At 53.8% G+C, this 12,059-nt stretch overlaps 1 protein-coding gene across 2 annotated transcripts in view; it reads right to left on the bottom strand.

The window, feature by feature from the left end:
* Positions 1 to 8,024: 8,024 nt before the first annotated feature.
* prkar1b (protein kinase, cAMP-dependent, regulatory, type I, beta) overlaps positions 8,025 to 12,059 on the bottom strand; it is a 43,518-nt gene continuing 39,483 nt past the window's right edge. For both annotated transcript variants that reach the window (XM_023810619.2, XM_023810620.2), the window contains exons 9-10: positions 8,474 to 8,555; positions 8,025 to 8,244 (exon numbers count right to left, since the gene is read on the bottom strand). In XM_023810619.2, the coding sequence (XP_023666387.1) occupies positions 8,072 to 8,244; positions 8,474 to 8,555 (255 nt within the window). In that variant the 3' untranslated portion in view covers positions 8,025 to 8,071. The remainder of the gene's footprint in view (positions 8,245 to 8,473; positions 8,556 to 12,059) is intronic.

Raw genomic sequence — 12,059 nt, 5'->3', positions numbered from 1 at the left:
ATTACATTTCAAAAGCTATTAACTGTTTCGTTAATGAAATGATTCGGGAAGTAAATTGACACGTTGGTCTTTGATTGGAATTGGAATTTGGCTTGTAGAAAGTTTTTGGAAGAATGAATCTAAAAATAATGAAAGTTTCCTAACAGTTGCTTACCAAACAGTTTAATAAAGCGTTTTTCAGGGATCCTCTGATATGGAATTTGAAGGGCGCTCTGTGTCTATGAAATAATCTGAGGGGTAGGAGTGATGGATAGTAAACAGTGGCCAAAATGTCATTTTGCACAAAAGGTAAAAAAAACAAAAAAAAACACTGATAATCATTTTGTGGTAGAATGACAGCTACACGTGTCTAAACAGGAAGGCGTGTGAGGTGAGAATTTCCACTGGCCGCAGTCACGATTGCATCATTTGCCCAAGTATGTCTTCATGTTTGTGGCTTTTCTGAATCATGTTCATCTCACACACATATGCACATGGTGCAAAATCCCTACTGTACAGTTTTCCAAACCTGCCTGGTTTTCAAGTGTGAAGGTGCACATCCATCCAGTGACCCCTGGCCCAGCAGTCAACACCAAGCCAACGCATGTGTGTCTGAAGAAGCTTCCAGCAACCTTCCACTGTAACCCGTGGAAGGACCCCCCCCCCAAAACCCAGGATGATAGTGACCCATGATCCTAGCCCAGGGACCATTCTCATTCATGGACTGTTTAAAAAAAACAAAACAAACATGTTTACTGGCAACTGAGGTCTGTGTATCTAACAACATCAACCCCAATAAATAGTTTTATGGGACCTGGTTTGCAGTAAATGTGGCTATAAAGACACGGCAGCGAGGACGTTATTCTGAGTCACGTGGTGAGGCTGCTTTCCATGGGGGGGGGGGGCATATGTGTATAGGAGAATGAAACTCTAATGTGAGTAAACTGATGCAGTAGCCTGTATAAGTACCATAGTCACATCTCATACTTAAATGGAGTGACACCACGCTGCTTCAGTGCTGTTAAAATAAAATAACGAATGATCATCCACTACGGCTGGATGAATAGAGAAGGTCTCGGCTCTAATGTGGGTCTAAGCACCGGGCTGGAGATAAAGAGCGAGTTAGAGCTCATGGTAGCCTTTACGACGGGCACCACCTAAAGGGGGATTAAAACTCAAACCATCTTTATATGATCCAAAAATGCCAGGAATTTACTTTGCAATGACTGTGAGGTCAGCTGTCTGTGAGGTCGGCGAGTGCCTTCCCCATGTGACTGGGTGACTCTGGCATTCAGGGTCAGCTTCATGCCCCCCCCCCCCCCAGTCCAGGTGTCCCCTTGGCGTTAAGGAGGCGGTTTACTGGCCGACGTGATGCATCAGACGCGACGTCACGAGCGACAGCAGGGCAGGGAGACCGCCCCCACCCCCCCACACACACACTATCTCAGAATGACTCACGCCGCTCAGCACCTACGGAGGCATCCCCATATAGCCCATTACGCTGGAATTACTGAGAAATCAAAGTGCGGGGGCCGCCTGCCAATCTGTAATTATGCTGGCAGCTCCAAGGGTGGTTTCTGATTGCGATGTTTAGGGGGACTCGGTTATGCGAGGATCTTAAATAGAAAGCGTGGCGTGTCGGGCTGGTAGCGTAGCGCGGAGGCTGCCATGACCCGGCCTCCCTGTGCCGCCCCGAGACCAAGGCCGGCGATAGCTCCCCGGCGTGTAACCCGGGGCCCGCTGGGTAGGCCGGCCCATAATTTGACACCCACACACCCCTATTCCCCTCCTCCACGTTAGTATATCCCCTCTCTAATTAATGGCTCACCTGGAACTTAACGAGTGGAAACGAACGAGAGAGGATCCCAGTCCTGGGGTGGGAGTCTGCTTGCGCCCCCTGCTGGCGGAAAGCACTGCAGCATCTTAATAAGTCTGTTTACTGACTCACTACCTGTTTGTTTTTCTTTCCATTTTGCACAGTCGTATAATGGATCGTCACGGCAACCCTCCCTCCATCATAATCCACCACCTCCCACCTCGAGCGCCATGCAGAAGATCTATTCCTCACCACTGGCCCGAACCCTCCCTGCTGCATGAACGGACACAGAACCCAGACAAAAACCAACCTTTTGAACGGAAACCTGACACTATTTATTCATTTATCCATATGAGAGGATTATTACAGCATTCATGATGCTGAAAACACTCCAGTGTCTGCCTGCAAAGGCTTGGGTGTGGAGAGAAACCTCCCCCCCCAAAAAAAAAATATCAATACCTTTGTAATTGAACTGGAGAAAGTGAGAGATTTCCTGGGAACACTGGAAAATGGGGCCAGTTTGGGGGTGAGAGGAGAGCCCCCAACCTGTCAAAGTATTGCAATCTGGCAGCCAGAGAGAGACACGAGAACTTGGAGAGTCTCAGGGCTTCTTAGAAATGTACCTTGTGTCCTCTGTTGCGTTCATGTCGCTGGCCCTATGGCACCCCCTGGTTTGCTGCAGAGGATGCTGGGAGGTCCATAAGGACCCGGGACTCTCATCTACAGCATTGTTTCCCAATACTCTTGGGGACCCACAGTCGGTCCACATTTTTGCTCCCTCCCAGCTTCGCCAAAAATGTGGACCTTGGGTCCCTGAGAACCGGATTGAAAAAGCTGATCTATAGGATCGTCTTGCCCCGAGCGGTGGCAGCAGGGACGGACAGTGAAGAGGAAAGTGGGGGAGGGTTGGTGAGGATTGGGGGGGGGGGGGGGGGGCTGGCGGAAAGGCCCGGGGTGGGGATGTCTCGCTGACAGGTCCGTCTTTCATTGTGGGCAGATCAGCGTTCGGGGTTATGCACAGAGCAGTGCAGAAAGCACCCCGCCCTAAGCCTGTAATCACCTCAGCTCTCTCTCTCTCTTTCTTCTCTCACCTTCTCCTCCTCGTGTTGCTCGTCTCCTGGTCACCAGGCCTGGGGGAATCGCTAACAGGCCCAGGAGTCCCACAAGGGGAGAAGGTTTGGGGGGATTAAAGTGAGATTTTCAGCCCCCGCCCGAGCTGTCACTGGCAGCTGTCACAGGAGGGGGGGGGGGGGCGGGTGCAGATCTCGGCATTAAGTCATCTTCTGCTGCCCTGCTCAGACAGGTGCCCCCCAGCGTGGCACCTGGCAGGATCGGAGAGGGCAGGAAGGCTCAGTGGGGCGCCTGCAGGATTAACAGTACAGGACAGGGGTGGGGTTGTGGGTTGGGGGGGGGGGGGTTACAGCACCTCTCAGAGCACCCTGCGGTGAGTTTCGAACCTGGATGTCACAGTGACCCGGATTTCACTCCACATCTGTCAGACTTTAGGAAACAGGAAGCTAAGCTCCAGTGCGGGACCCCCACTGGCTGAATAAAAAGGCAGCACTGTGGCTGGACCCCCCCCCCCCACCCCTGCCACGCTGCCAAGAGACACTGGGCCGAAGCAGCAAGCCTATGCGTGTATGCGTGGGTTTGCATGTGTGGGTGTTTGTGTACATGTATGTGTGCATGTCTGTCTGCGTGCATGTTTACACGTGTGTTTGCATGTCCATGTTTGGGTGTGTTTGTATGCATGTCTGCATGTGTCTTTGGGTGTATGTTTGCCTGTGTGTCTGTGTATGTGCCTGCATTCCAGTTTGCGCGTGTTTGTGTGCATGTCCGCATGCGTGTTTGCGTGAGTTTGAGTGTTTGTTTGCCTGTGTGTGTGTACATGCATGTCTGTATGCGTGTTTGCATATGTTTGGATGTGTTTGCTTGCGTGTTTGCATGTGTTTGATGCGTGTCTGCATGTGTGTCTGCATGCGTTGGTGGCAGGGTGCACGCATGTTGGGTAAGGTTCAATAGAAACATGCGGGATCCAGGTTATAACCCATGGGGGGGGCAGGATGCCCTCACACACAGGCACAGGCCGGCGTATGCCACCTCAAACGCTAAGGTGGTGGTCCAACAGGCCCCCCCCCCATGGGTGGGGGGGCAGAGCTGAAGTGCCCAAACCTGCAGCGGCGGGAGGGGAATGAAAACAAAGCGGAAGACAAAGGGAAGCTTCTCCATTAGCAGATTAGGCTGCGTGGGCTCCGGTTACGCCAGGGAGCCACAGCAATGCATTCCAGGGGGCAGCCCCCCCCATTAGGAGGGCACTGCTGCCGTGAGGCTGGGGGGGGGGGGGGGCACTGTGCTAAGGCAATATTTCTGAGGATGAATGGGGTGGAAAGTGGTTCTTCATGCACTGGCTGACATCACCCCCCCTCTCCCCCCCCCCCCCCCAGCAAATGAGAAGAGGCACCTGGAAGCAAACGGCCGCAGAAGGCCTATTCAGGGCCGCTTTGTGTGTCCGTCTTCTCAAGCAGGTCCTGGCAAATCCCCCCCCCCCCCCCCCCCCCCGCCCTCAGGAAAAGCACCCTTCCAACCATCAGGCCTTTTTAACCGGGGGCATATAGAGGGCACTGGAGCTATGGTCAGCATTATATAAGAGCCAGGGTGCCAATGGCTTCCTCCCAGTCTGGTCCTGGGGTGTCCAGTGCAGCCTCAGAAATAAGAGGCCAGCGCTGTGTTTTCCCAGGTCTGCCGGACCGCGACAGCCGGAGTCCCTGCAGTCTAGACTTTCACATACTTCCTCCTAAAATTTGTTCCTAACTGCAGATAGGATCTGTGGCAGGAGGGAATCGGTTCTGGCTGGTTGGCTTGTTATTAAGGGCCGGAATGAGGCACAACTTAGTTCAAATCATACAGGCTTCGCAGAACACGGGCCGGAAGCAGTAAGAGAAGCCGGCCGGCTTGACCTGGGAGAGCTCATCGCTCACGGGACAAACACAGGACAGAAACATAAGCAGAGCTTAACAAAAACACGGCATATTAAATAACCGATGGAAGCCGGGGAATTCGATGGAATAGAACAGTAGCCTTTTGACTCCAGTTAAAATACACAAACAGGCAGGGGGTCAACTGGGGGGGTTAGACTGCGATGGGGATGTGAACAGGGGGGGGAGTCGGTGTCAGACTGCGGTGGGGATGTGAACAGGGGGGTGTCAGACTGCGGGGATGTGAACAAGGGGCGGTCAGCTGGGGGGGAGGGGTGTCAGACTGTGGTGGGGATGTGAACGAGGAGACCCACCCGGGGGCCGGGTTTTTAATAGCAGCAGGAATCCAGAGAAGGGAGGGCCGACAGCATAAACCAGGGGGTCGGAAGGGGGGGTTAAAAGGGGGCATTTTTTTAACCAGGGAAGATTTTAGCTTAAACGAAAAGCGCTGGAAGGGACAAGAAAAAGCCAGAGTGGGAAACAGAGAGTGTTTAGCGGGGACGTCTGATCTCGGGACAGCCGACCAGGGTGCAGCGCGGGACCATCCCCCTCAGCCAGGGGGGGTGACTCCATTGGCAGGGAGTTTAATTAGTCTCGTTACTGGGTTACAACACCAGAGGAAGGTAAAGAGAGAGAAAGTCTGGCTTCCATGGGAAAAAGATGTATCGTGAGAGGAGGCCAATAAATGAAAAAAAAAAAATGTGAAATTTTGGCGGGGGTTGTTCGCGGCGCCAAATAAAGCCAGCAGGAAGAGTGGCCTCCCCGGCCGGCATCCCGAGCGCGAGCAGAGGACCGGCACGGACACAGCGACGACCGCGCTCCGCCGCGCTCGTCACACCCAGCTGCCTTTTAGTCGGCCTGCTGCTCGTAAAGCATCCTGGGTAAAGTCACCAATCACAGGGTGACGATCGCCCTCCCCTCCAGCATCGCTGGCAGCATGTGGGTGCGGCATGAACAATTAATAGCGGGCTCGGTGCTTCGATGAAACTTGTCCCGTTATTGGATGCCTGCCCGGGGCGGTTCTTGGAGAGGGGGGGGGCCTGCAAACGGAACCCTTTCCTTATGATGGGACAGCCAACCTCCAGGAAGGGCGCTCCCCATACCAAGCACCCGCCGCCCTGAAAATTCTGCGTGTTTATTTAATGACTCTGCAACCGCTCCCCCCCCACCCACCACCACGGTGCACACACAAAGGTGCCATGGCGCTGGGGTGTCAAAGAGCCCCCGCTAACCACGAGGATGACAACAAAGAAACTGCTTAAGAACTCAACGTGGGGGGGCAAAGAGAGGGTGCGACAGAGCTGGAGGGGGCTGTGCAGAGATTGAAGGTCCTATGCCCTCCTAAACCTCCTTTTCCTTTTCTCAGTTTATGCCAAGTAGCCGTCGATGTGAGATGATTCGGGGTGGGGGCAGGATCGCGTGCAGAGGCCCAAGCAGGAATCAGCTCGGCGTTTCCAGAACAATGCAGCGGGCAGCATTTTTGGCAGCCTAGACACCCCAGGGCTGGTCTGCACATCTGGCATCCCAGGCATTTACTTGGTGGGCTTGCAAACCCCCACCCCCAACATTTGGTAAAATCAGTGGCATGGGTTTTGAGGCCCAATCGAGCCCCTGGCACGTTGTCATGGAGGACAGCGATTTGGGGATTGACCTCCCCGGTCAGGCTCAGATCCCAGGAAGGGCATTGCTGTTGGACACTTAATCTGCCATATTTGCCCAGCTGTGCAAATGGCGTAAGACTATCACCTTGCACAGATAAGGGGTTTCCGCTGTGCCCTGCCCGTGGCTGTGCCCCCCCCCCCCCCCCTACTGCCAGCTGAGGACTTCTGACCTCATACATGAGGCAAACATCGCTAATGTGTTTACTCTCAGGGCCCGAATGCCTGTACTGCAGAGGCTCAATCCCATAATCCCTAAGGGACATTGCAGCGGGTCTCCACTCTCCTGATTGGGTGAGGCTGCCATGCTGCTCCCAATTGGTTCACAGGCAGGAAGGCCACCCCCCCTCCCCAACCCCGAACCCCATCTCAGTTTGTGCCACCCGGTCCAGACCGCTGGGATCTTTTCCCGAATAATTATCAATCTCCAGTCAGAAAATCTTTCCAGCAGCTGAGACTAAGCGACGGATTTCCGTGGACCGGGGCAGGAATACAGCTGGACCTCACACTGGGTGAGAGAGCTGCAGGGGGCACCATCCCCTTGAAAGGGCTGCGGGGCGGGGGGGGGGGGCAGATCGTGATGGCGGGATGTGTGAATGAAAAAAAAGCAGACAGACGCGGCAGGTGCCGGTGACACCAGGCTTCAGACGCTGAACTTTATTCGCTTTGTGACATAAAAAGGGATACAGAACGATTCGGAATACAGGACCCGTGATCCGCTTTCCTTCCTGGACAGAGGAACCGGCCACTCAGGGAGACATTTTTAACCAAAACTAGAGCCTGTGGTTTAGCTCCTCAGTGGACTTTGTCAGTACAGCGTGGTGCAGGTCAAGTGGCCCTACGTTTGTGTGTGTGTGTGTGTGTGTGTGTGTGTGTGTGTACACGCAATTTATCTAATCTCATAACACTATCAAGCCTTTGGAGAACGACGATGGCTTAGATTTAAATAACCCTTAATAAAACAGCAGGATAAGCTCATGGGAGTTTTACTTAGACAAAAATGTTCTGAGGGCAGAAGGAAAAATGATTGGTTCCAAGAGACAGCCAGTCAGATTGTAGAGGAGGTGGGTCCAACCAAGTACTGTCTTGTCTAGTTTCTTGGGCTCACCTCCTCTACAATCTGATTGGTTATCCCTCTGAGCCAATCATTTTTCTTTCTGCCCTCAGAACATTTTTGTCTAAGTAAAACTCCCACAAGCGCAGGCTAAAAGCAGGAGCTCCTAGGAGAACGAACCCTGACCGAAGCCTAAACCCAAGCGTGTGGGCAGCACCCCTCTCCCGCCACTGGGGTCATGTGACTGAGGGCTGCGTGTTTGGGTCGCTGGGTCACCCTCGAATATTAACGGCACGTGATAAACCAAGGAAAGTCGGCGGCGAAAGGTGAGGCGGGAAAAGGGCAGACAGAGGATCAGTCGCCCACCACGGCCTCCGACAGTGACGGCGGTGTCGCTGACAGCCCCCCCATTGCTCCTCAGACTCACTCTCGTAGTGTGAAAGAAGCTACACGACAGCACAGGTCAAAGTGCACACAAGAAATAAATATGCAGCAAATGAAGAATTTAAGCCAGGAAGCAGGCGACCCCCCGCCCCCCCACCCAAAAAAACCCCCAGTCCCCCTCCCGCGCAGCTGCCCCTTGCCCCCGTCACACGGTCAGGGAGATGAAGCTGTTGTATCTCTGGATGTTCCTCTTCAGGATCTCGGAGCAGGGCCCCAGCACGCGCTCGAATCGTGGTCGGTCCAGCTTGACACACTTCAGCGGTCCGCGTGCCACTACTGTGGCCGCCCGCGGCCTGTTCAGCAGCAGGGCAATCTCTCCTGGTGAGGGACACAGGGAATTGTGGATCATTTCAGCTGAGGGTTAATGGCTGATTAGAGGACAACAACAAGTAAGCAGGCTGAATTTCTACAGCTTGGAGCAGGCGGCCTGCTGAGAAAGGAGGAATGTGCTGTGCACCCTGTGAGGGCGCGGCTTGGCAGAAGTCAGGCCTCATTAGCCCCGACCTCTGCAGGTGTGGGACATGGAGAAACGATTGAACCTACTGACCGAAGTAGTCGGAGGGTCCAAGACGGCCCACCTCCACGTACTCCTCATTGTCGGAACGGCGCTGGAGCACAGAGGCTGTGCCCTGGGCAGAAGCGGAGAGAAAAAGAGAGAGACATGTAGGAAGGGCTTCTAGAAACATCTGTGGCATTAGTGTTGAGAAGCAAAGATACATTGGGCCCTGAGCATGTAGCCTGCATAGGACACGCACTGGTGTGAATAAGGGCTCTACCACAGGTTCACACCTCTGGTCACCGCGTCGGCCTCTAAACATCTCGGGGAAGCGGATGAAGGCAGGGATTTCCCTGCGGGTATCCTCCTCACGACCTCGCAGACAGACAGGTAGGCCGTCTCAGGGAGCTTCCCGAAGGTAACCGCCTCACGACCTCGCAGACAGACAGGTAGGCCGTCTCAGGGAGCTTCCCGAGGGTAACCGCCTCACGACCTCGCAGACAGACAGGTAGGCCGTCTCAGGGAGCTTCCCGAGGGTAACCGCCTCACGACCTCGCAGACAGACAGGTAGGCCGTCTCGGGGAGCTTCCCGAGGGTAACCGCCTCACGACCTCGCAGACACAGGTAGGCCGTCTCGGGGAGCTTCCCGAGGGTAACCGCCTCACGACCTCGCAGACAGACAGGTAGGCCGTCTCGGGGAGCTTCCCGAGGGTAACCGCCTCACGACCTCGCAGACACAGGTAGGCCGTCTCGGGGAGCTTCCCGAGGGTAACCGCCTCACGACATCGCAGACACAGGTAGGCCGTCTCGGGGAGCTTCCCGAGGGTAACCGCCTCATGACCTCGCAGACACAGGTAGGCCGTCTCGGGGAGCTTCCCGAGGGTAACCGCCTCACGACCTCGCAGACAGATAGACAGGCCTGCCAGACTCCGCCCTGCTAGCACTCCATGACCAATGGGAGGGGGGAGGCTGGCACTTCCACTGATTAGTTTATGAAGGACGGAGGCATGATGGGAAAAACACAGAAGCTGTTTATCTGTGGAGGGACCCAGGGCAGAGGCGGAGTCTGAACCAGCAGACAACTGCCTCCAGCGTCAGTATATATGTGTCAGTGTGTGTGTGAGAGGCTCCTTCATACCTCTGAAATATTCCCACACCCCCGTCTGCTTTTATAGCAGCTTGTTTGGCAGTTAGGGTGCCTCCCCAGGAGGAATGGGTGATGTGTACGGGACCGAATGTGGACCGCGACTTGTGTTCACAAGGCTGCTGAAATCCGGCCCAATGGCTGTAGCTGCTCATAGCACAGCCCTTTGGGGGCGTTTGGCTGTGTCATTAACATACAGAAACTGTGGTGTGGGACCGCAGCTGTAAGGGAACCTAAATGCAGTGTGGAGCTGAACCACGTGGACCGGAACCACACACATGTCCCAAACAGACAGGCCTCAGCTGGGATATGAAGACAGAGGCTCGGCATCATCATAGTGTGTGTGTGTTGGGGGGGGGGGGGGGCGCTAAAGGGCGTAACCTCACTTGGCAGGAGTATCTTGCCAGATTTAAATTAGTCACATATTAAAGAGCTGTCCAGTGCATGGGGCCGCTTCTGTGGGAACACAGCAGGCAGGAGAGGAAACACACACTCACACTGTAATCACACACACACACACACTGTAATCGCACATTCACACTATAATCACACACACACAGACACACACTGTAATCACACACACACACACTGTAATCGCACATTCACACTATAATTACACACACAGACACACACTGCAATCACACAGACACACAGACACACACGGTAATCACAGACACTCACACTGTAATCACACGCACACTCACCCTGTAAAAACTCACACACACTGTAATCATACACACTCACACGCTGTAATCACACAGACACATATGCTGTAATCACACACACACGCTGTAATCACACACACACACACTGTAATCACACAGACACTGCAATCACACACACACTGTAATCACACACACACTCACCCTGTAATCACTCATACACACACTGTAATCACACACACTCACATGCTGTAATCACATAGACTCACACTGCAATCACACAGACAAACACACACACAAACTGTGATCACAGACACACACCTCACATCAAGTGGTGCGGGTTTTAACCAGAGATTAAAGGACACCCCCTCCCCACTGAATTCACACTGCCAGTAACAGAGCACATCATTCACGTGTGAGGGTGTCGGACTTTTTGGCACTAGCGGACAGCGCGTGCATATCTTCCCCGGAACAGAGAGCTGCGCGGCCGAGGGGCCACAAAACAAGGAGCTGGGATTGTGCTCGGGGTGGGGGGGGGGGACGGGGGCCTGTCGGGAATGACGATTATTCCACGTGGGCCAAGAGCTAAAACCCTGATGCAGCAAATGCCTGACAGTTTGAAGTGTTCTGTATGCAGTGAGGCAGATGGGGGGTGGGGGGGTGGGGCAGATGGGGGGTGGGGCAGGAGAAGGCCAACATGCGTGTGTGTACATGTGTGATTCATGTACGTGCCAAAAGCCAATGTGTCAACAGGTCAGGGGCCATGGGAACATACACACAGACACAGACACCCCCCCACACAAACACACACACTGACACACACAGGTATTCATATCATTGTGGGGACTCCCCATTCATTTCCATGGGCATAACCCTAATCCCAACAATACATAAACAAAACAACCATAACCCCTACCCAGCCATACATAACAAAATACTTTTTGGAATTTTTTTGATTGCAGTCACAGATTTTTATAAAATTCAGTTACCCCTTGTGGGGACCGAAAAAAATGTAATATATACATGACACAGACAATGACACACACCTCACACTCACACACCAGGTAAGAGAGGTCAGCTCACAGCTGACATGCCAAAATGTAGCGGTTCGGGAGCATGAAACTGACGACGCCTGAGCAAACAGAGGGGGGGGGGGGTAGAGGCTGACCCCCACTTCAAGAATGATGCCCTAATGGAAGTTGGGGCTGACCCATCTCAGGTTCAGGTGTGTTTGTAGGGGAGGATCTCACCTTTGGACAGGCATGTTCTGGGTGTCTCTAGCGCTAGGCCAGAGTCCATAGAGTAGCCCCAAGGCATCATGAGAGACTTAGACCCTGGCAGGCTGTGACAGAACCCGGCTGTGACGGAACCCGGCTGTGACAGAACCCAGCTGGGACAGCCCCCGCCCCCCCACCCCCCGGACGACGCAGCACATACAGCAAGCCAGGGAAACATGCAGTTGCCTATCGAACTAATAATCTCGAATAAACTCGATCAGTACCCCCCCACAATGTTTAACAGTCACGCGTTCCCGGTTTTCGTCTTGAGATGCATGATCAAAGGCAGGCCGTCACTGGGAGGAGGTATTTCTGAAAGCGATCTGAGACTGCCCGCTCTGTGGAGACGTGTTTGTACAGCACAAGAAAAAATGTAAACATGTCACTTTTCATTAGGCATCTATTTCCAGGGCTGTAAAGGAAAGTGATGTCTCTATGCAGGATTTCAGTCTCGTCCGCGGCATGTAATTAGTAACCGGGGGCGCGGGTTCTATCCTGACAGACATACAAAACCAGACGGTGGCATAGTGTCTGAGGGGGCGAACACAGCAAAA

Source organism: Paramormyrops kingsleyae, chromosome 22 (assembly GCF_048594095.1).
Source record: "Paramormyrops kingsleyae isolate MSU_618 chromosome 22, PKINGS_0.4, whole genome shotgun sequence".
Taxonomy (NCBI): domain Eukaryota; kingdom Metazoa; phylum Chordata; class Actinopteri; order Osteoglossiformes; family Mormyridae; genus Paramormyrops; species Paramormyrops kingsleyae.
Note: the sequence above shows the minus strand (reverse complement) of the source record. Positions and strands in the feature narration are given on the sequence as shown.